We start from the raw sequence: 20221 nt of genomic DNA, 5'->3' as shown, positions 1-20221 counted from the left end.
TCTTTTATCCAAACGTTCCAAGGTTGTCTTTTGTACTTCTTGCTTTCTCTTTTTCCTCTCAACCTTCCCTCTTGCTCTCTTTCTCTCTCGACTCATTCCATATTCAACCCCAGTTGTCATTCTTATTCAAAACCAATCTTCGAATTCAAAATCGGTGTCTTATCCACAATCACTCATCTATTCTCCCAATCATCTGTTATCTGTGCGGCCTGATTCGCGCAGAGGGATTGTGACGCCTTAGCGCTTTGTGGCCCAATCTGGTTTCTGCATGACGGCCTGAGGTTCTTGGTCTTTGCTTTTGATCTACCATTGGTCTCTACCCTCGGGTTTATTATTGGTCCAGCGTGAATTCTCTGCAGTCTCGTCACATCTAGACACGGCTCGTGTCGCAAACTCGGCCCCTCCGAGAGGCCTTGTTGTCAACAATAATCGCGCTTTCATCGACGCGTCATATGGTCACTATTGGGGTGATTTTTGACGTTGTGGACTTTGTGGCCCTTTCAATTAGATTATGGGATCGACGCGTTCTACGGGCGCACACTTTACTTCAGTGCTAGCCCCAGCGCAGGAGATCATCAGATCGCAGCCCCGTCTGCAACCCTCACCGCTACCACTTCAACCTATTGAGAACTCGTCTTTTCGTCCCGGCCCGCACAGGCCATCGCCGACGAAAGGACTTCACTCCCAGGGCTCGCATCCGGGTCACGGAAAACTTGGTTTCGTCCCCATCTCTGCTCCCACTCCTCCCATGTTCACCACCGACTCCCCGGCCAAGAAAGCGCCTTTCCCTATATACTCTCAATCCTCCATGCCACACTCTGCTCTTTTCACCACCTTCTCCAGTATCAATCACGAAGCAAAAGAAAACTTCTCAGAAGAACCGTCCAATGACAGTTTCGCCGATTTCCCAGAACCCTCTTATGACTCCAAACTTCCCATGAAACGCACCCTTATGGAAGCTGCGCCGCTCAAGGAGCGCTCCAACAAGAAGCAAAAGCGCGACGACGCGCCGGTCGCCTATCTCCCAGACCCCCACGACATGCCGCCTGTGGACGATGATGGGTCGAAGCCCCCATATAGCTACGCCACCTTGATCGGCATGTCCATTTTGCGCGCCAACAATCGGCGTTTGACATTGGCTCAGATTTACAAGTGGATCTCCGACACGTTCTCATACTATAAGAACAGCGACCCAGGCTGGCAAAACAGCATTCGTCATAATCTGAGTCTCAACAAGGCGTTCATCAAGCAGGAGCGACCCAAAGATGACCCTGGCAAGGGCAACTACTGGGCCATTGAGCCTGGCATGGAGACCCAATTCCTCAAGGACAAGCAAGTGCGCCGCGCTACCATGTCCAGTCTTCCTCTCCCCGCCGCTCCTCAAAGGGATCTTGTTCCATCGCAAAGCGGCAGCACCACCACATGGATGGTACCGCCACCCCTTGCTCATCACGCGCCTTCCCACCATGTGCCTGCCCCTAGGCCGGTTCAAAATGATTTGTCTTCGGATGCTACTCTACCTGCTTCTGACCCTGCCCTCCAAGATGATGCGGATGAAGTGATCCCGGTTCCTGTACCACGCGCGGTGCCTCGATCATCGCCGCCACAGACTATTCGCTCCTCTCCGCCCATTGCTCCTCCTCGCTTCGCCCGTCAGGGAACCCCTCCAACACCCACTCAGTTTGGCCCGACTCCTGCGCCTCGCCCGCGAAAGCGCAAGTCAATCACCCTAAACGATAGTGGATACTTCTCGTCTTTGGAATCATCGGCTTTGCGGCCTAACAAGGCCGGACACATCCTCACATCTGACCTAGATATCGAGCCGCCGCGCATCAAACGCGGTCGTGCAGAAGAAGAGATTGCGCGCATGCGCAGCTCATCTCACGATATCAGCCCTGGCCAGCCTGCAGTGCGCAAGCATCCCAATCCCACAGTTGGTTCGTCTCCTCTCCGCAGCCAATACATCAGCATGCAGCCACCTCCCTTGACTCCAATCATCAAGTTCAAGAAGCCTGCCAAGCCTCCTCCATCGGTGTCTCCCAATACAAACCTGCGCAACCATCGTCGGAAGATTCAGCAAATGGTCAATTCTCCCATTAAGCATTTGGGCCTGTCTGAAGACATTCTTCCCTGGAGCCCAGCCTTCAACCTGCAGGACGAGTCTTATACTCCCCATGACCATTTCTCCACGACCTTCGACGTCTTTGCGGATTCAGGATCAGCCCACGTCTCTTATGGGTCACCGGAGAAACGTTCGGTGAAACGCCCACGTAACGATAGTGGCACCACCGCTCTCTCGGACATCACATCTGTGAACGTCAACAGCAGACTTGGGTTACCTCCACTACAAAGATCCAAGTCTGCCATGTTCCCTGAGTCACCGTCCAAGCTTCCGGAACCCAACCGCTTCGGCGATTCTGGCCAGGAAGATTTCTTCTCGTTCCACCTCTTCGATGAGAGCAATGATAGCCCCAGCGAAGTCGACGGCATCGACCTCCTGCAGGGCTTCCAAAAAATTGGTGGAATGAGCAAAGATGATACCTTGAAGCCCAAAACCCTTCACGCGCGACCCCAAATGGGCCACCGCAGCAATACGACCTTGTTTTAAAACGTTATTATGATTTGATTTTCTCGTTCGGGCACTCTGTGAGACCCAACCCTTGGATTTATGGTTTTCTGCAACTCTACCTACCCCCCTATTACTCTGTTTTGGTCTTGCTTTGGCATTGTCTTTTTTTTCTTTCTGGAGTTGGATGTTTGGTTTGGGCGGCTTTTGTATCTGGGAGTTTTTGGGCTGAGCCGGTTCTGACATTTCCGAGCCCAGGATGGCCTGGTTACGACCTTAATGACGATGCTAAGATGTACATGCAAGCGATTGGTTTTTGATGATTTGGATACAGGGCAATCACGCACATTGAAGGCGCTTTTTGTATTAATGTAGTTAGCAATTGAATAAGTTACCTGGACGAATTACAATGTAGGGTATCTGATTGATTTTAAATGCAAATTACCGAAACGCCGAGTTCATATAAGTCCTTGAAAGCCATTCCAAGTGCAAGCACTTTAGTCACTGCTTCCACATCCCCGGCAGCCACAGCTGACACACTGCACCGTCTGGTCCTCCTTCAGCTGCGCCTTGGGTACACGGCAGATACAAGTGGAGTTGAAATTTGTCTCTTTCGTCTGGACACAGCGCAGGCAGCAGAGCTAGAAACATGTTAGCATTACTTGGAATTTCAGACCTTTTATAAGTAAAAAGAGCAACACACCTTCTCATAGCCCTGTTTCTTCCATTTGGCGATCAAGTTGGCATCTGCATACCCGTTCTTCAGAAGCCAGTCATACAACTGCTTCGAGATAGCTTCTTTTTCGTAGTAAAGGTCGTAAATGTATCGTGAGCCTGCGACAGGTTAGTGTTTGTCGATTTTGTTCTCGGGAAGTCTTCAAGTAAACGTACGCTGGTGACTGATCTGGAATATAGGCCAGAGAACTTCATATTTCTTCTTTCCTTCATGCGACGCATTCTCAGCATCCTTCATCTTATTGCTGAATTCCAACAAAGTATCTTCGAGATCATCAAAGCCCGCCGGTGGCGGTTTGCGATTGCGGGCGGAGCGGATTGGAGGCATGATGTAGGCCGCGAAATGTGAGTAGTAGATAGTTCAATATCCTGACCACTGTTCAGTATGACACAGTTCTCAATCCTGAATAACGGTGAAATACTGGAAACGAAGAAAGCGATGCTGGCTATCGATAGGAAAACTGCGCGTCATTTTTGTGCCTGCTGTGACCGCCTTTTGATTTTGAACTGTCCCTACGTGTTGTATGTTCCTGGCTACTTTTGTTAGATATCCTATTCCTTATATCATCTCAATTCCACAACACAATGGAGCAGAACATCGACCTTACCAAGCTGTCAGACAAGGACAAGCAGGAGCTCAACCAGGTTCTCACCAATGAAGCCCAGAAGAGCAACATTCAACAGAGTGAGTTCTTGACTTTACTACCCCGAGACCGGCGCAACAGCTTAGTATCTATTCACTATGGATTATACTTTGAGCCCATGACCCCTGATTCCATCATCTAAATTGGCATTGCATTGAATTTGAACCTTGACTAACATCCACCCAGCCGTCCACCACCTGAACGAAGTCTGCTGGCAAAAGTGCATCACCTCCAAGATCTCCTCCGGTACCCTCGATAAGTCCGAAGAGGCATGCGCACAGAACTGCGTTGATCGGTGGATGGATACCAGCTTGTCTATCCTGACCAAGCTGGATAATATGCGCGGCCACTAAATGCCTTCTATTCCATTCACAGAATGGATCATTTCTATCACGGGTTTCCGCATATCATAATTTGAAGATGGATTGTTTGGGGCTTGCGGTTTACCCCGGTATGACTGGACGGTTGGGTGGTTTTTGGATTGGATAGACGGATTGCAAAACGATCTCTTGTATACTAGAATCAATTTATGAATCATTGTACACTGCCATCTGGTTTCCATTGTAGAATGCGGGATTGTCCGATCATCTAGAGCATTCAAGATATGTACTCATGGTATATAGGCAATGGTCACTGGGGTTGAGAATACTGTACACAGCAATGAAAGAAAAGAAAAAGATACTGGCAGATAGACGTACAAAAAAAATAACGGAGCATAGCGATCGTTCAAGATACAATGCCAAGTGTGGGAGTGTAGGATATCAAGTCTTTTAGAATTCCTGGATTGTGACATAGAAGCTCCGGGAGGACTGCTCGACAAATAGCAGCACTACCAATCACTACGCTACAATTTACAAATGGACAAGTGAAGTCATTACAGGACCGGCAAGTCCACTATATTCAGGAATCGTGAAAATTGACACGTTATCTTTTTGATCATTCAGCCCGGCTGGTATTTTAGAATCACCGTAGTGATAAACAAAGTTCGCCAGAACCCAAACAAGTTCCCCATTTAGACAATAGCCAGCTTGGTAGCGGCAATGTCAAGAGCATCGACATCGGGAGTGAGGCGGGCGAAGGCCTTCTTGGTACCGTCAGGGCTATAAACGAATCAGTAAAAATTCAACGAATCTTAATATTTTGAGTTTAAGAACCACATACCGGACCAGGGTGTTAACCTTGACAGTGTCAACATCGTACAGCTTCTTAAGAGCCTGCTTGATCTGGCGCTTGTTGGACTTGACGTTGACAATGAAGACGAGGGTGTTGTTCTCCTCGATCTTCTTCATGGCGGACTCGGTGTTCAAGGGGTACAGGATGACCTTGTTGAAGTCCAGAGCGGGGCCGTGGGCAACGGACACGCGGGGGTACTTGGGGGCGCGCGACAGCTGGAGGGTCTTGGGGCGGTGGAAGGTGGCGGAGGTGCGGACCTTGCGGGACTTGTGAAGCTGTTGCCACAACCGCGTTAGCGATAGGCTCCGAAAATTTTGAAACAAATCAAAATTTTGGTCTGCTTCATCTTTCATTACGTACCGAAGCGCCCTTGGCGACCGCCTTGGCGGCGGCGTTGGCCTTGTTCTTGCCTGTTGCTGAAGTTAGCCAGTGGTCTTGGACGAGAAAAAAAATTGGAGATTGCGGCCGTTGTAAAATTTGTGGACGTCGAGTACGATATTTCGGATTGGAGAGAGCCAAAGCACAGATCTGATTTCGGAGAACATGTTCGATAGCAATTCTGATCGCTTCTGTTGCATGTCGACGTGTTCCCGGGTCTTTGCGATGTGATCTCCAAATCTCGAAATTTTCGAGATTCCCAATTATCGTCCTCTAGGTCGACAAATTCACAATCGGTGTTGCAATCGCAGCGATAGAGATGCGCATAGCTGTTTGCACGTACCGGTCTTGTTGTCGGAGGGGGCCATGGCTGTCGTCGGTTGCTGTCGATGATGGAGAGTATCACAGTGTCAAGAGTCGAACATTTGGATTGGTTTTCGCTTAACAAAAAAACCCTAGCCCGTTGTGGGTCAGGTGATATGCTGAGTCAGGCTGTAATTTACATTACCAGATGTTACAATACTGTCACTTTTCGGACCAATCAGGATCTACATTGTATTTATTCTATCTTTTTGCTTTTTGACCAGCTACTTTTTTACATGATCACCTCCACCACTGTTCTATTCAGCCGAAGAACAAATTGAAAGGGATCTTGAGTCTTTAATGAGCGTGCTAAACTGACGTTCTGATACTTCCCATATCACAATGGCTCCCCAAAAACGAACCAACAAAAGGCCCGGCTTGTTGTCTACAGGCCGACCTCCAATCACTAAATCTAAAGATGCCGCGCTTTCAGCCAAAGCCACACGCACTCTGATTCGCACTCACCACCGCCTGCTCAAAACGCGGGCTCAAGCTCTGGCAGCCGGTGATGAAGCCCGAGTGAGCAGCATTGATGCTCAAATTCAAGCCAATGGCGGCCTGGAAAGTTATCAGATCGCCAGTAAACTAGGTCAATCCATGGACCGAGGCGGTGATTCCAGCAAGGTGCTCATTGACTGGATCAAGCCTGAACTCAAGCAATTCAATAAGGAAATGCCAAAGCTTCGAGTCCTTGAAGTTGGAGCTTTAAGCACAAAGAATGCGTGCTCTATGAACGCCGCTTTGGATGTTTCGCGAATCGATTTGAATTCGCAGGAGCCGGGGATCCTCAAGCAAGATTTCATGGAGCGACCTTTGCCGTCTAATGACGATGAACGCTTCAACATGATTAGCTTGTCATTGGTGCTCAATTACGTACCTGAGGCAACGGGACGAGGTGAAATGCTCAAGCGTTGCGTCAAGTTCTTGACAGCGAAATCTGCCATTAAATTTGTGCCTCGGCTCTTCCTGGTACTGCCGATTGCATGTGTGGACAACTCGCGGTACCTCAACGAAGAAAGGCTAGGCGAGATTATGAATTGCTTGGGTTTCTGTCTTACGCAGAGCAAGCGGACTTCGAAGTTGGTTTTCCATCTCTGGGAACATACTGGTGACTACTCGCCGAGAAATTTCAAGAAGGAAGAATTGAGGTCTGGCAAGACGAGAAACAACTTCGCCGTCATTCTCAACAAAAAGTGATTATTTGCACAAAATGCTATTATACTCTCCACATCGATGTCGGTGGAATTATCTAGTTCGCAATGAGCATGTCCTGGGGCAAGAAGGCCCACACAGTACCCACCGCTGCCAAAATACAAGAGATGACAAGCAGGACCCAGTCCAGAATGCGCTCGCCACGACTGATCTCTTTTCCAAAGATCTTGAGGTAGAACGCAAGGGGGAAGATGATACAGATCGTGAAGCATAAGAACGATCCAAGGAAAGCCATGATGCGGTCGAAAGCTGGGAAGATGACTGCCAAGACCACGATCATTACCACAGTGAATACACGAACCATTGCCCGTGAAATCTGCTGGAGGGTCTCAGATCTGCTGTTGGATGGTGCATGCCCAGCTCCAATTCCGCAAAGAACTTCGAATGTGGCGACAAGAGGCCGGGCACTGTTTTTGTTAGCAGCGCCAGGGGCTGAGGAGGGTGTGAACTCACTTCAATGGCACTTTCGTGAGAGGAATGATGGAGACGAATACTATGATACCAACAGATATAGACTGTGGGTAGTTGGTGACCGTGAGAATGTTTGCGGTGATCTCGTCGCGGACAATATCACCGAACATCAACCAACCGATGATTGCCATCGAGCAGTCCAAAGTAAACTACATAAAGTCAGAATTGTGTTTTCATCTTGAATACCTTTGGTCTCTTACTGTAAACATATAGGTCACCCAGAGACTTTTGCCGTATTTCTGGGGGTGTCTCATGTCTCTGTAGATGTTTGGGAAAACCCCATGGCCACCCCATGGTGCTTTTTCGAGAGTTAGTCGTCATGTATCGTCAAAAGAACATTGAATGTTGACTTACACATGATGAGGCCAAAACTCAGAGGAAGGGTGGCCCAATTCTCAGGGAAGAGGAATGTGTTAGCTGGCTGACGCAGTGAGCCTGGAGCATCTGGCTTGATAAGACCATCAATACAGATGAGAACCACAATGGACGTGCATGATATGATACCCAGGATACTGGTAATACTGAGGAATCGTAGCGGCAAGAAGTTGAGCGGAACAAGTACCGCGCCACAGACAATCTTCCATTGCAAGATGCTCAACCCGGGCACGAGCGCATACAGACTATCTGCAAACAGGACCACCAGGGCCACACAAGCCCCCAGAAGTTCCAAACAGAACAAGAAGCTAGTGACAAGACGAGCCTGGTGTCCAAAGCTGATATAAGCCAAATCTGCATATGTGACAAGACTCCGGTCAACATCCAGACATTTCGCCAGGATTTTAGCCGTGTAAGACGTGGTCAAAGCCGAAAAGACCAGAAACAATAAACCCAAAACCCATCCGGAATGTTTGAGCGCCAACGGTAAACTCAGAAGACCAATTCCAATCAACACGTTCACAGAGTTGAAGATTGTTTGCGGGACAGTGGACTGGCCAACAATGATATCCTCCTGCGTCCCATCCTCATGCTGAATATGCTTGACAAGCAACGGTCCCCGATCCGGATCTCCAGATCCATCAATATGAACCTGAGGATGGAGCTCCCGGTGGAATTGAATAGCATTTCTCCTAGTCGACTCACTGATTCGCGAAGAGATGGTCCCATAAGAAGTCGCAAAGCTCCGATCAAACGACGAAGCAAGCAACCCCGTGCTAGGCAGAGCCCTTCTAGAGGGCTCGCGCGAGTCATCATCCTCGCGGTCCGAATCCGAGTCCCCATGAAGCAGAGCCCGATTCATATCCGAGTGTCGGCCCCAGGATTGGCCCCACGAAGGAGATTGCGAACCGTGATCTTGACCGGTTGCAATGGCAATATCATCGTCTTCGTTGGTGGAGACGAACGACGACCGCCGTGGGATAACTTCTGGGAAGGCGGCAGCTCGCTGCCAAGACCGTGCGAAATTGTCCAAACTGTTTGGACCTCCAGCTTGGCGGAATCGATTTGAGAAGGAGGATGATCTGGTTTTGTTAGTAGGGTCTTGCTCTGAGGATTGGACAACTTACCTTTGTCGACCGCCAATCTCCGACTCGGCGAGACTCCTTCGATCTAGGTGACCATAGTCGTAGGAGCTAGGTGTTGCGGCTGGGACTCTCGATGAACCATAAACTGGTTCATCGTCTTCGTCTACTCTTCCGGACATGTTCGTAGTTTCCGACACGAGAGCAGTTGCCTCGGAATATATCGTGTGAGAGATTGTTACTCGCAGCTGGAGTGAGTTTGTAGAAAGGAAGAGAGGACTGGACAGGGAGTAAACAGAAAACTCCCCTCACTTATCACGAGGAGATAGCATTAGGAGATAAGAGAGACTCGACTCGAGTCCACGATATTCAAAATAGTCTAGCGTATTGAGCTTCCGCTGTGGGGTGCGGATCTCATTTGATAAGCGGATGTATTGTTTGACTAAGATTTTGATTTGACTTATGTATTGAGCTTTTGGTTTTCATATTGACTCCATACATTACTATAGCAATATTTGAGTTAGAATTGGTTTTATATTCTTATCAAAATAGATGGGATCAAATGAATTTGCTACTTAGTGTCTGTTAGGGAGATAGGTAATATACAGTGAATATGTGATAAATGTGTATCGTAAATATGTACTTTCTAGAGTATAAGCTTCATACAAACATCTGAAGAGAAGAACATTTTTTCATCTGGCAGAACATCAACCCATGTACAAAAAAAATAGATATGTACCCGGTACCTGAAGACCCGGCATTGAATCATAACCAGAGAAGTACCAGATACGTCACGGGAAGCCCTGGCTTACCTCAGCATCGCCAGCCGACCCCTCGAACAAACTTGAGTACTTCCCACCCCACGAGCAAATTTACTGTTTGAACGTCATATTGTCAAGGTATGTATATTCTATGTCGCGGAGTTTTTGTTTGAATCTAAAAATTACTGGCTACCCTTTTTTGTACTTTTTCCCTCACATATACTGACCGTTCTTAGCATAACAGGCAAGCCCAAATCTTTGTTCCCCGTACCCGTCCCAATTACTGACCGAGTCTTCAGGCGCAGGGCCTCCGATAATCTTCCCCCTGATCCATTGTCGCCTCGCCCAAGATGAGCGCCCCTCAGCCGAACGAAGCTGAGAAGAATATCGAGATCTGGAAGGTCAAGAAGCTGATCAAGCGTCTTGAAGCTGCCCGTGGAAATGGAACTTCCATGATCTCGCTGATCATCCGTACGTCGCTTGACCCTCCCCTCCTCCGTCACTCTTTACCACTGCTGACATGTAAATTTAGCCCCCAAGGATCAGATTAGCAGAGCAGCCAAGATGTTGGCTGAAGAGTATGTACGTTGAGCCCACTTCCCCTCCACCTTTGTGCGCCGACCCCCGTCTAATCGCACAATCAGGGTACTGCCTCCAACATTAAGTCGCGTGTGAACCGTCTCTCCGTGCTGTCGGCTATTACCTCCACCCAGCAGCGTCTCAAGCTCTACAACAAGGTCCCCCCCAATGGACTGGTCGTGTACTGTGGTGAAATTATCACCTCAGAAGGAAAGGAGCGCAAGATTAACATTGATTTCGAGCCTTTCAAGCCAATCAACACTTCACTCTACCTTTGTGACAACAAGTTCCACACCGAAGCATTGAGCGAACTGCTCGAGGCCGACCAAAAGTTTGGTTTCATTGTCATGGACGGTAACGGTACCCTGTTCGGTACTCTCAGTGGTAACACTCGTGAGATCATTCAGCGTCTATCCGTCGATCTGCCTAAGAAACACGTGAGTAACCCTACTGCTTGAGTACAACGTCGATTTATACTGATATTTTCCAGGGACGTGGTGGTCAATCCGCCCTGCGTTTCTCGCGTCTGCGTGAGGAAAAACGTCACAACTACGTCCGCAAGATTGCCGAATTGGCAGTTCAGAACTACATCACCAACGATAAGGTCAACGTCGCTGGTCTTGTTCTGGCTGGTTCCGCCGATTTTAAGAACGACCTCAACCAATCCGACCTATTCGACGGTCGTCTGCAGTCTAAGGTCATCAAGATTGTCGACGTTTCCTACGGCGGTGAGAACGGTTTCAACCAGGCCATTGAATTGGCTGGCGAGACCCTGAGCAACGTCAAGTTCGTCCAGGAGAAGAAGCTTATCGGCCAGTACTTCCAGGAGATTAGCCAAGACACCGGCAGGGTCTGCTATGGTATTGAAGATACCCTCAAGGCACTGGAACTTGGTGCTGCTGAGATCTTGATCGTGCACGAGAATTTGGAGGTCACCCGATGGACTATGAAGGACTCAGAGGGTAACATTGTCATTGCCAACACTACCAAGGCCCAGGAAGCCAACAACCGTGAGATCTTCCAAGACAAGGAGACTGGATTGGAGATGGAGGTTATCGAGTCAGGCTCCTTCCTCGAGTGGCTTGCCGAGGCCTACAAGGACTTCGGTGCCAACCTGGAGTTTGTGTCTGATCGATCCGGTGAAGGAAACCAGTTCGTAAAGGGATTCGGTGGTATCGGTGCTATTCTCCGATACAAGGTCAACTTTGAACAACTTGCCGACTACAGCGATGAAGATGAGTTCTACGACGGTATGTTTCTCTTTGTACTCCCATTCTATCTGTGATTGTATCTAACTATCGCAGATTGACGGTATTGCCCCCTCGCAGAGAGCGAGGATGAACGGCCAGAAGCTCCCGCGTCGAGTCTTTTGACGGCTCGCCCCGTGGACAACGAAGGCGGCTCCCGTGATGGAACCAAGGCATCCGTGAAGGATAATCAAACCAGGCCTGGTCCAAGCTCCGTGAAGCTGCTCAGAGGTAAGCTCTACAATGTCTTCTAGCACTTGAGACATACTAACTATTAACCATAGGGTCATCCAAGCTCCATGAAATGTTCGCTGAGGTTACCTCAGTGTCTGAGATGAAGATGAGGTTTAAATTGCAATTTGAATGGTTGGATGCGGTTCTCTGCAACATTTGGTCATCCACCACTGCTTGCACCGCTTACCACATGTAAGCCGGACGGCGTTGGATTGATATTGCTCAGCCGATCTCTGTCATTTATTCTCTAATGGCATTGTCAAGTACTTCGTTCGTTATTTGCTTATATTTTGAAAAAAAAAGAATACCCAGAAGGGTTGCCTGTTGATATAGATGTTATTAAATTTCTTTGTTTGCTGAGTGCGGAGTGCGCTTTGTACATATAGGTGTAGATGTAGATGTAGTTCTTCTCTTCTAATCGCAAGGTAGACCAAAATATCTTTCAAAATATGTGACATTACGCTTTCGATCCACATAAAATGGAACCCCAACGGGCTCTCTCCATTTCAAGCTTCAACACTCAATTGGTCTTTCCAAGTACCCAAATCTCTACATGACTCTGTCACTTTTCGCAAATCATCGAGAGCCTTGTTAACAGCCTCCTTGTTCTCCTCTGAGAGTGTCCGTCCACACTCGACGAAGAAGATATATTGCCAAGGCTTCTTCAAGCTTGGTCTTGTGTTGATACTGGTCAGGTTCAAGCCATGATTCTTGAAGATGAGCAGTGCATTGGCCAATGCACCGGCAGAGGAATGGTCGATTGTGAAAGAAATCAAAGTCTTGTGCATAGTCTCAAGACCAGAGCCCTCTGTGGGCGGATTCGACTGCTCGAATTCAAGCTGAGCAGTTCGCTCCACGAGAACATTTCTCAAAATTAAGAACCGAGTAGTATTATCCGCCCGGTCCTCAATGTTTTCTACCAAGATATCGGTGCCATGATGCTCCGCGGCAAAGCGACTAGCAATGGCACCGCCGCGCTCAGAACTCTCCTTGGAAACGATTTCCGCACCTTTAGACGTAGACGAAACGTCCTGTCTCTCGACACCCTTGAAGTATTTCCCAAGGAATGTTTCACACTGGCCCCACGCTTGCGGGTGCGTGTAAAGCTTGGTTATCGAGCCATCATAATCCGCCCAGCTGGGATATGTGCCCTTGCGCGCAAGCAAACAGTGGTGCACCGTCAAGTAATATTCACCACAGACTTTCACGTCTTTATATAAATTGTCACGATCTGCCAGAAGATCTAGAGTCTGGACGACGGAGCCATTTGTTGAGTTCTCGCAAGGGATCACGGCGTAGTCTGCCTTTTTTTCTTGGAGTTCAGCAAAAGCATCATTGAAGGAGGCTTTTGGTTGCAGATCGGCTGAGAGTCGACCAAAGGATTCTGCAGCTGCCTTTTCAGGGATTAGAATTGTTTTACATTGCATATTGGGGTTCGAGCTACCTGGTGGGAGAAAGACGCCAATGGGCCTAGGAATGCTACCTTCAAAGCCATGATAAAGGGGGTAAAAAGCTTTGTGCGAAGTGTCCTGTGGAGAGATCGAATTTAATCGATCTTAAATCTCAACTAGTTCAACTAGCTTCTTCTAATGTCCACATCAGCCTCTCTCAGCTCTTCAGTTGCCGAGCGGTGTGGACTCTATTCCGATATTGGAAAAGAGCGACAGACAAACATGTCAAACGCGGGATATAGATTCGAAAGCTCCGACCGAACTTGTTGCTCTTTCACACTCTTTTGCTTATGAAGACTCTACGTTTGCTCTCTTTGAGAGCACGCACATATCGGAGCTACTCTTCGCTTTCAGAGCGTTTGCATGATGAATTGACCACAAGGAACCTCCCGTTGACTTACGACTATCTATACCCTCAGCCATCACATCTCCTAAATTTGACGCTCCGTGATCTCCTACCATACTCTCCGTCCTCCGATGATGCCATTCTCCCCTCAATACAGAACCCATCCCCATTACCGGCCGGTCACCACTTAATCTACTTCCCGCCGCAGGTGACCTTGTCCCAGTTACTTCCAGACTGCACAGATACACTACATACACCAGGCGAGCCATTTAATCGACGTCTCTGGGCAGGTGGGAATCTGAGATTCCCCGCACCTAGTCCTCCATTGGATGGTAGTCGTGCAGTCTGCTTAGAATCCATCCGCAATGTGGTAGTCAAGGGCCGCGAAGGAGATGAAAAAGTGATTGTCACTATCGAGCGTCGCATTGGCAACGTATCTGAGCAGGAAACAGTAGAGCAGATCCGGGGTCGGATATGGGCAGAGAATGAAGAAGATGCAGCGGAGGCATCGGTTATTGAGAACCGGGACCTCATTTTCATGCGCCTGAAATCTAGCGCGCAGATCGAGGCTGACAAGGCGCAATTTGGAAAGCCTGACAGGACTGTCAAGCGTGCGCACATCCTACCCTCTAGGCTTGGTAATATGGAGAGCTGACTTTGGAAGACGTAGCACCCCCCAACGCGACATTCCGCCATGCCCTTGTACCTACTAAAGCGCTGTTATTCCGGTTCTCAGCCCTGACTTTCAATGCCCATTCTATTCATCTTGACAAAGGCTATACACAGAACCAGGAGGGATACCGCAATCTGTTGGTGCATGGGCCATTGACCATTACGCTTCTGTTAAGTGTGTTGCGGCACCACCTGAGTCATTTGAATCTGTCCATCAGTGCTATTGAATATAAGAATCTAGCGCCTCTCTTTGTCGAAGAGGAGTTGGTAATCTGTGGAAAGCCTAAGAACGGCAATGGAGCTTGGGATGTATGGATTGAAGGTTCCGATGGAGGATTAGCTGTTCGAGGTACTGCGCGAACAAGGTCAGAGTAAGATACCCGTTTGCATATAATATACAATATACGATATTGTAGTATGTTTCAAATCACATCGATCATGAGAGCTATAGTTAAGTTATGTATAGTAACAAGTGCCAATAATTGAGAACAGAATCCACAGAATTGAGTCGAAAGTCGAAGTTCATATTTCTGAACCTCGATGCTGTAATCACGGACCTCGGAGAAACTCCACCGAAGACTAGTTTTGCACACGTTTTCTTCCTTTCCATTTCATTTCTCTTTCTCTTTCTTCTTCATCATCACACGGCTATCTTTTTTCCTCTCTCGAGCTGTAATGATCCCTGCCGTGATCAATTAACCAGCATCTATTTATTATCAAGATGGATGTCTTCTGGGCAGCTCCCCCGGTCTCTAGGTATGCATGATCCTTTCGCCGATCTCAAGCTTCTTAACTGACGTGTCATTCAGGACCCTCACAGCCTTGGCACTGATTCAGTCCGCTTTAATGCATGGCGGCTTACTGGACTACTATTATGCACTATGGATACCAAGCTCGCTGGTCGCATGGCCTCCACAGCTCTACCGGCTCGTGACGCCATTCCTACTAACCTCAGGACAACTGCAATTCATTTTTGATCTCTACTTCAGTATGATGCCTTGCTGCATTGGCCTGACTTGATCAGCGTGCTAATGTCCCGGTAGTATACAAATATGGCAGTGCCGTGGAGAACAGTATGGCTGCCGGTGAATTTCTCATCTATCTGTTGTTTGTAGCTTTCAACCTGACGGTAAGTGACTCAGTAGAGTCTGCTTTTCTTTCTTTTCTTTTCTTTTTTTCGCGCTACAATCCCCTCACCATAACTGCCCGCCCAGCTTCGAAATCTAGCTGAATGCGGTTCCTGACGGCGAGGGAGAACACCCCTGCATCCGTGCGGCACCACTACATTCGCAAAATCAGGTGCTGCTCAGGTGTGGGAACGGTGGGATTTCTTTCGAGACACTGGCGTGATTCTATATCCGTCGGTATCGGAGGTGCCCTACATTTCTATATACATCTACTATTCGTTTCAATACCATCCACATTCTACATTATTGTTATCCCGGTAGTCTACTCCAAGCTAACTTTCCTAAGATCACTGCAGGTTGGTATCTGGGAGGAAGTATCTTCACACATCGTAAGCATCCCGTCTTCGGTTCGACTCGACCTCACTAACCGAATCAGCCATGATTATGGCCTTCATCTACAGCTACTCCCAACTCAACCGTGGACAGCGAACCAGGTTCTTCGTCATTGATATTCCTGTCGTTGTCTTGCCTTATGCAATGCTCCTTGTCACGATGGTTCTCGGTGGATGGTACAGCGCTGTGTTGGAAAGCATGGGAATCCTCGCTGCCCATCTTTACAACTTTCTCACACATATCTACCCGGTCTATGGCGGTGGAAGAAATTTCATCACTGTCCCAGGTTTCCTGGAGAGATACTTCACACGTCATAGTGTGAATAGCGGTAACAGAGGGTATGGAATGGCTGTTCCCCCAGTCAGATCATCTGAGCCTTCGGGTTCGACATCTGGATCATCCTGGGGCTGGGCTTCTTCGAATGCCTGGAAGGGTAGAGGCGCTGGTCGAAGACTTGGCGGTTGAAGCAATCTCTGATTATGCTTTCCGCAAATTCGCAGAGTTCTGATTTTAGGGCATGCGCTTCGTCTTGCCTACAATTATTTACCATATATACCTAGGTAGTGATGATTTTCGCTCTTGTTACCTATTTTTACCTCTTCTTGTAAAGTATAAAGATGCCTTTGAGAAATTATTAGTCCAATTGTTCAATGATTACTTGCCCATGACAATTCACAATCTAGCATCCAAAACAATCAGTCCTTTGTTTCATCTCAGTCAACATTTTAAATCAATAGAAATAAGGAACATCAAGGTGATCTCAATAAGAATAAGAGAGAAGAAAGACCAGACATGTATCACGTGATGTCATGCGGACGCTAAACCTGATTAGGCACTAGAGCTGCCGCACTCGCAAAATTTCCATTCGACATTTTTCTTCGGGGTCTTCACCGCGCAATTCTTGTCCAAGTCAACCATAAAAATGGCAGTTGTCAAGACCTCGGAGATGGACTACGCCATCAAGCCTGAAGCGTCCGTTCCATCCGTTGATACTTCGGATTGGCCGCTTCTGCTGAAGAACTATGAGAAGCGTACGCTTGTCCCTAAACTCCATGCTCTTGACTAGCCGACATTGACAATTTTCCATAGTGCTCGTCCGTACCGGTCACTTCACCCCCATCCCTGCTGGCTCTTCCCCCCCTGAGCCGTGACCTCAAGTCCTACATCAGCTCCGGTGTGATCAACCTTGACAAGCCCTCAAACCCATCCAGTCACGAAGTCGTGGCTTGGATGAAGCGTATCCTCAGGTAAATCGCCCTCGATCTCCTCCGATCTATTCGTAATCGTGTGATGCTAACTTAATTTTCCTCCAGATCTGAGAAGACCGGTCACAGTGGTACCCTTGATCCCAAGGTCACCGGATGTTTGATCGTCTGCATTGACCGTGCCACCCGTCTGGTTAAGTCCCAGCAGGGTGCCGGTAAGGAGTATGTCTGTGTCATTCGCCTTCACGACAAGATCCCCGGTGGTGAGGCTCAGTTCGTCCGCGCTCTGGAGACCCTCACTGGTGCTCTCTTCCAGCGCCCCCCTCTGATCTCCGCTGTCAAGCGTCAGCTCCGTATCCGTACCATCCACGAGAGCAAGAACTATGAGTTCGACAACGAGCGCCACCTCGGTGTCTTCTGGGTCAGCTGTGAGGCTGGTACCTACATCCGTACCCTCTGTGTCCACTTGGGTCTGCTCCTCGGTGTCGGCGCCCACATGCAGGAACTTCGCCGTGTCCGCTCCGGTGCCATGGATGAGTCCAAGGGTATGGTCACTCTTCACGACGTTATGGACGCCCAGTGGGTCTACGATAACAACCGTGACGAGTCCTACCTCCGCAAGGTCATCAGCCCCCTGGAGTCCCTGCTCACCAGCTACAAGCGTATTGTCGTTAAGGACAGCGCTGTCAACGCCGTCTGCTACGGTGCCAAGCTGATGATCCCCGGTCTTCTTCGCTACGGTATGTACAAAATCTTTTATTCTTGTTGAAAAATCTCGCCCTAATTTTGATTCCCTTGCAGAGGCCGGCATTGAGTGCCACGAGGAGGTTGTCCTCATGACCACCAAGGGTGAGGCCATCGCCATTGGTATCGCTCAGATGTCCACCGTTGAGCTCACCACCTGCGACCACGGTGTCGTTGCCAAGGTCAAGCGTTGCATCATGGAGCGTGACCTCTACCCTCGCCGCTGGGGACTCGGCCCCACTGCTCTTGAGAAGAAGAAGATGAAGTCCGCCGGTACTCTTGACAAGTACGGCCGCGCCAACGAGTCTACTCCCGCTAAGTGGAAGAGCGAGTACACTGACTTCAACGCCCCTCTCGGCAGCGAGGACACAACTGTTGCCGCTCCCTCAGCCAAGGTTGAGGCCGAGGAGACCAAGGAGTCTTCCGCCGAGCCCGTGAAGGAGGACACCGACAGCAAGAAGCGCAAGCACGATGGCGAGACTGCGGAGGAGAAGGCCGAGCGCAAGCAGAGGAAGAAGGAGAAGAAGGAGAAGAAGGAGCGCCGCAAGTCCAAGCAGGAGGATAGCGACAGCGACTAAATGCACTCCAGGAAGACTTTTCCTGTACCATATTTTGCTATTTCCGGAGTCTTGGGTCAAAAGGGAAATTTGTTAGTCTATTCCAGAGTTTCATATTGAAGGCTTTTCCTGCTTGTGAATCTACATCGTTCATTTTTCAAATTCGCTAGATAATTCGATGTATTCTTTGAAGTTCAATGGTACTTATATTGTAGAATTATACATAGTTGTGTGTACATATACGTACATATGTATGTATGCACTATATGCTACAACTATATGTACCTGTATGTATGGACTTTTCGTGGAATGTTCGCAAATGGAAGTTGGTCCATGCTTGACCTCGTGACCTCATCTCCGCATCGCATTCCCCCGCCGTTCTCAAATTCCTACAATCCCAATCCCTACAGTCCCTACAGTCCCTAGAAGCCCCTAGGTTACTTCAAATATATCCTTCAGATTGTCTTTAATTCTGGGATCAAACACATATTGCTATCATGGCAGAATTAGCATCCAATAAGCTCAACCCAGAGAGCCACATCATCTTGGTAAGTTACTCCGCACAGAATGCATGCAATGACGAATTGATCTGACAACCCTCGTTAGGACCAACCACTTCTTCGACTACCTCACGAACTCGCTCGCAGGAACTTCAAAACAGTCCAAAGAGCCGTCGAGCGAGAAAAAGAATATGTCATCCCAACACTCAAAGAAACCGCCAATGCCTCACTCTCCAACACACAAACACCGGATCAGACACTTGCCGCCCTCGATGCCATGATTTCTAGAATGCAAGGCCTGAAGCGGAAAATGGAAGGCTTGCAGGAGGAAGAGAAGAAAATTCACAATCAATCCCGCAAACGAATCCAACACCTGGAAACCCTCCACAAGATCCCGAGTCTGGCGGACGTCAAGTATGACCAGTGGTCAAGGGTGCGGTTAGATCGATTACTGGTGGACCATATGCTACGGTCAGGCTACTCGGATAGTGCGCAAAAACTGGCAAAGGAGAGAGGTATTGAGGATCTCGTGGATCTCGGTGTATTCACGCAGTGTCAACGAGTGGTGGAGAGCCTACGGAAGAGGGAAACCAAGGAGGCTCTACAGTGGTGTGGTGAGAATAAAGCAGCCTTGAAAAAGAGTCAAGTGAGTTCATCCCAATTCCGTGACATGATATCTCGGACTAACCGGACCAAGCATAATCTCGAATTTGAGCTTCGGCTGCAACAGTACATCGAAATGGTGCGGACACAAGACAGATTCAAGAAGGTTGAAGCGATTATACATGCTAAGAAGTACCTTGTATCAAATCCTCAATCTCAGAATATGGAGATAATGCGAGCTGCTGGATTGCTTGTGTTCACGCAGGACACGAGAGCCGAGCCTTACAAGGTAAGATAAGCAATTGCCCCATGACCGGTAAAGGTCTCTTGTTGATATATTCCAGTCTCTCTTCTCACCGGAACGCTGGACTTATCTCTCGAATCTCTTTGTGCAAACTCATCATGAGCTGCTTTCCTTGCCGTCACAGCCATTATTGCACATTGCACTTTCAGCAGGACTATCGGCACTCAAAACACCCTTGTGTCACTCAGCATACACATCATCCAGTTCCAACTCACAGTCAACTTCGACCTCTGTGTGTCCGATTTGCTCAACTGAGCTGAACGATCTCGCCCGCAAGATGCCATACGCCCATCACTCGAAGAGTTATGTAGAAAGCGATCCAATCGTTTTACCCAATGGCCGAGTCTATGGAAAGCACCGACTGATCGAAAACAGCATGAAGATCGGGACCATCGAAACAGGCAAGGTCAAAGACCCAACAACGGGCGAGATCTTCAGTGAAGGCGAAATGAAGAAAGTCTACATCATGTAAACCGTTATGTAGAGGATCAAAGTCCAC

General features: G+C 48.5%; 12 protein-coding genes across 12 annotated transcripts; 8 read left to right on the top strand and 4 right to left on the bottom strand.

Annotated features, from left to right (window-relative positions):
• Positions 1-511: 511 nt before the first annotated feature.
• On the top strand, positions 512-2608 carry N7529_009650 (forkhead box transcription factor; the record flags this gene model as incomplete). The annotated part of the gene is made up of 1 exon (XM_057245177.1): positions 512-2608. The coding sequence occupies one exon, from the start codon at positions 512-514 to the stop codon at positions 2606-2608; it is 2097 nt and encodes a 698-aa protein (XP_057093440.1).
• Positions 2609-3063: 455 nt separating this feature from the next.
• Positions 3064-3629, bottom strand: N7529_009649 (BUD31 family protein; the record flags this gene model as incomplete). The annotated part of the gene is made up of 3 exons (XM_057245176.1): positions 3064-3207; positions 3270-3400; positions 3458-3629. 3 exons carry the CDS (start codon positions 3627-3629, stop codon positions 3064-3066), a joined length of 447 nt encoding a protein of 148 aa, XP_057093439.1.
• A 257-nt stretch (positions 3630-3886) lies between these two features.
• On the top strand, positions 3887-4298 carry N7529_009648 (Tim10/DDP family zinc finger protein; the record flags this gene model as incomplete). The annotated part of the gene is made up of 2 exons (XM_057245175.1): positions 3887-3986; positions 4132-4298. 2 exons carry the CDS (start codon positions 3887-3889, stop codon positions 4296-4298), a joined length of 267 nt encoding a protein of 88 aa, XP_057093438.1.
• Positions 4299-4957: 659 nt separating this feature from the next.
• Positions 4958-5914, bottom strand: N7529_009647 (60S ribosomal protein uL23; the record flags this gene model as incomplete). Its single annotated transcript, XM_057245174.1, has 4 exons — positions 5840-5914; positions 5479-5528; positions 5107-5393; positions 4958-5045 (listed from the first exon to the last, which is right to left on the bottom strand). The coding sequence occupies exons 1-4, from the start codon at positions 5862-5864 to the stop codon at positions 4958-4960; spliced, it is 450 nt and encodes a 149-aa protein (XP_057093437.1). The 5' UTR covers positions 5865-5914.
• A 287-nt stretch (positions 5915-6201) lies between these two features.
• Positions 6202-7056, top strand: N7529_009646 (25S rRNA (adenine2142-N1)-methyltransferase; the record flags this gene model as incomplete). The annotated part of the gene is made up of 1 exon (XM_057245173.1): positions 6202-7056. One exon carries the CDS (start codon positions 6202-6204, stop codon positions 7054-7056), a length of 855 nt encoding a protein of 284 aa, XP_057093436.1.
• Positions 7057-7108: 52 nt separating this feature from the next.
• N7529_009645 (putative transporter) lies at positions 7109-9181 on the bottom strand (the record flags this gene model as incomplete). The annotated part of the gene is made up of 5 exons (XM_057245172.1): positions 7109-7478; positions 7525-7691; positions 7743-7840; positions 7897-8999; positions 9045-9181. 5 exons carry the CDS (start codon positions 9179-9181, stop codon positions 7109-7111), a joined length of 1875 nt encoding a protein of 624 aa, XP_057093435.1.
• Positions 9182-10110: 929 nt separating this feature from the next.
• On the top strand, positions 10111-12016 carry N7529_009644 (translation termination factor eRF1; the record flags this gene model as incomplete). The annotated part of the gene is made up of 6 exons (XM_057245171.1): positions 10111-10231; positions 10293-10342; positions 10405-10776; positions 10830-11589; positions 11668-11817; positions 11871-12016. The coding sequence occupies 6 exons, from the start codon at positions 10111-10113 to the stop codon at positions 12014-12016; spliced, it is 1599 nt and encodes a 532-aa protein (XP_057093434.1).
• Positions 12017-12326: 310 nt separating this feature from the next.
• Positions 12327-13315, bottom strand: N7529_009643 (prephenate dehydratase PHA2; the record flags this gene model as incomplete). The annotated part of the gene is made up of 2 exons (XM_057245170.1): positions 12327-13214; positions 13265-13315. The coding sequence occupies 2 exons, from the start codon at positions 13313-13315 to the stop codon at positions 12327-12329; spliced, it is 939 nt and encodes a 312-aa protein (XP_057093433.1).
• A 246-nt stretch (positions 13316-13561) lies between these two features.
• Positions 13562-14272, top strand: N7529_009642 (uncharacterized protein; the record flags this gene model as incomplete). Its single annotated transcript, XM_057245169.1, has 1 exon — positions 13562-14272. One exon carries the CDS (start codon positions 13562-13564, stop codon positions 14270-14272), a length of 711 nt encoding a protein of 236 aa, XP_057093432.1.
• A 1582-nt stretch (positions 14273-15854) lies between these two features.
• N7529_009641 (uncharacterized protein) lies at positions 15855-16274 on the top strand (the record flags this gene model as incomplete). Its single annotated transcript, XM_057245168.1, has 1 exon — positions 15855-16274. One exon carries the CDS (start codon positions 15855-15857, stop codon positions 16272-16274), a length of 420 nt encoding a protein of 139 aa, XP_057093431.1.
• Positions 16275-16731: 457 nt separating this feature from the next.
• Positions 16732-18336, top strand: cbf5 (pseudouridine synthase CBF5; the record flags this gene model as incomplete). The annotated part of the gene is made up of 4 exons (XM_057245167.1): positions 16732-16848; positions 16899-17056; positions 17123-17754; positions 17816-18336. The coding sequence occupies 4 exons, from the start codon at positions 16732-16734 to the stop codon at positions 18334-18336; spliced, it is 1428 nt and encodes a 475-aa protein (XP_057093430.1).
• A 476-nt stretch (positions 18337-18812) lies between these two features.
• Positions 18813-20194, top strand: N7529_009639 (FYV10 family protein; the record flags this gene model as incomplete). The annotated part of the gene is made up of 3 exons (XM_057245166.1): positions 18813-18863; positions 18922-19707; positions 19763-20194. The coding sequence occupies 3 exons, from the start codon at positions 18813-18815 to the stop codon at positions 20192-20194; spliced, it is 1269 nt and encodes a 422-aa protein (XP_057093429.1).
• Between the last annotated feature and the right edge of the window lie 27 nt (positions 20195-20221).

This window comes from Penicillium soppii, assembly GCF_028829465.1.
Source record: "Penicillium soppii strain IBT 18220 chromosome Unknown utg000007l, whole genome shotgun sequence".
NCBI lineage: Eukaryota > Fungi > Ascomycota > Eurotiomycetes > Eurotiales > Aspergillaceae > Penicillium > Penicillium soppii.
Note: the sequence above shows the minus strand (reverse complement) of the source record. Positions and strands in the feature narration are given on the sequence as shown.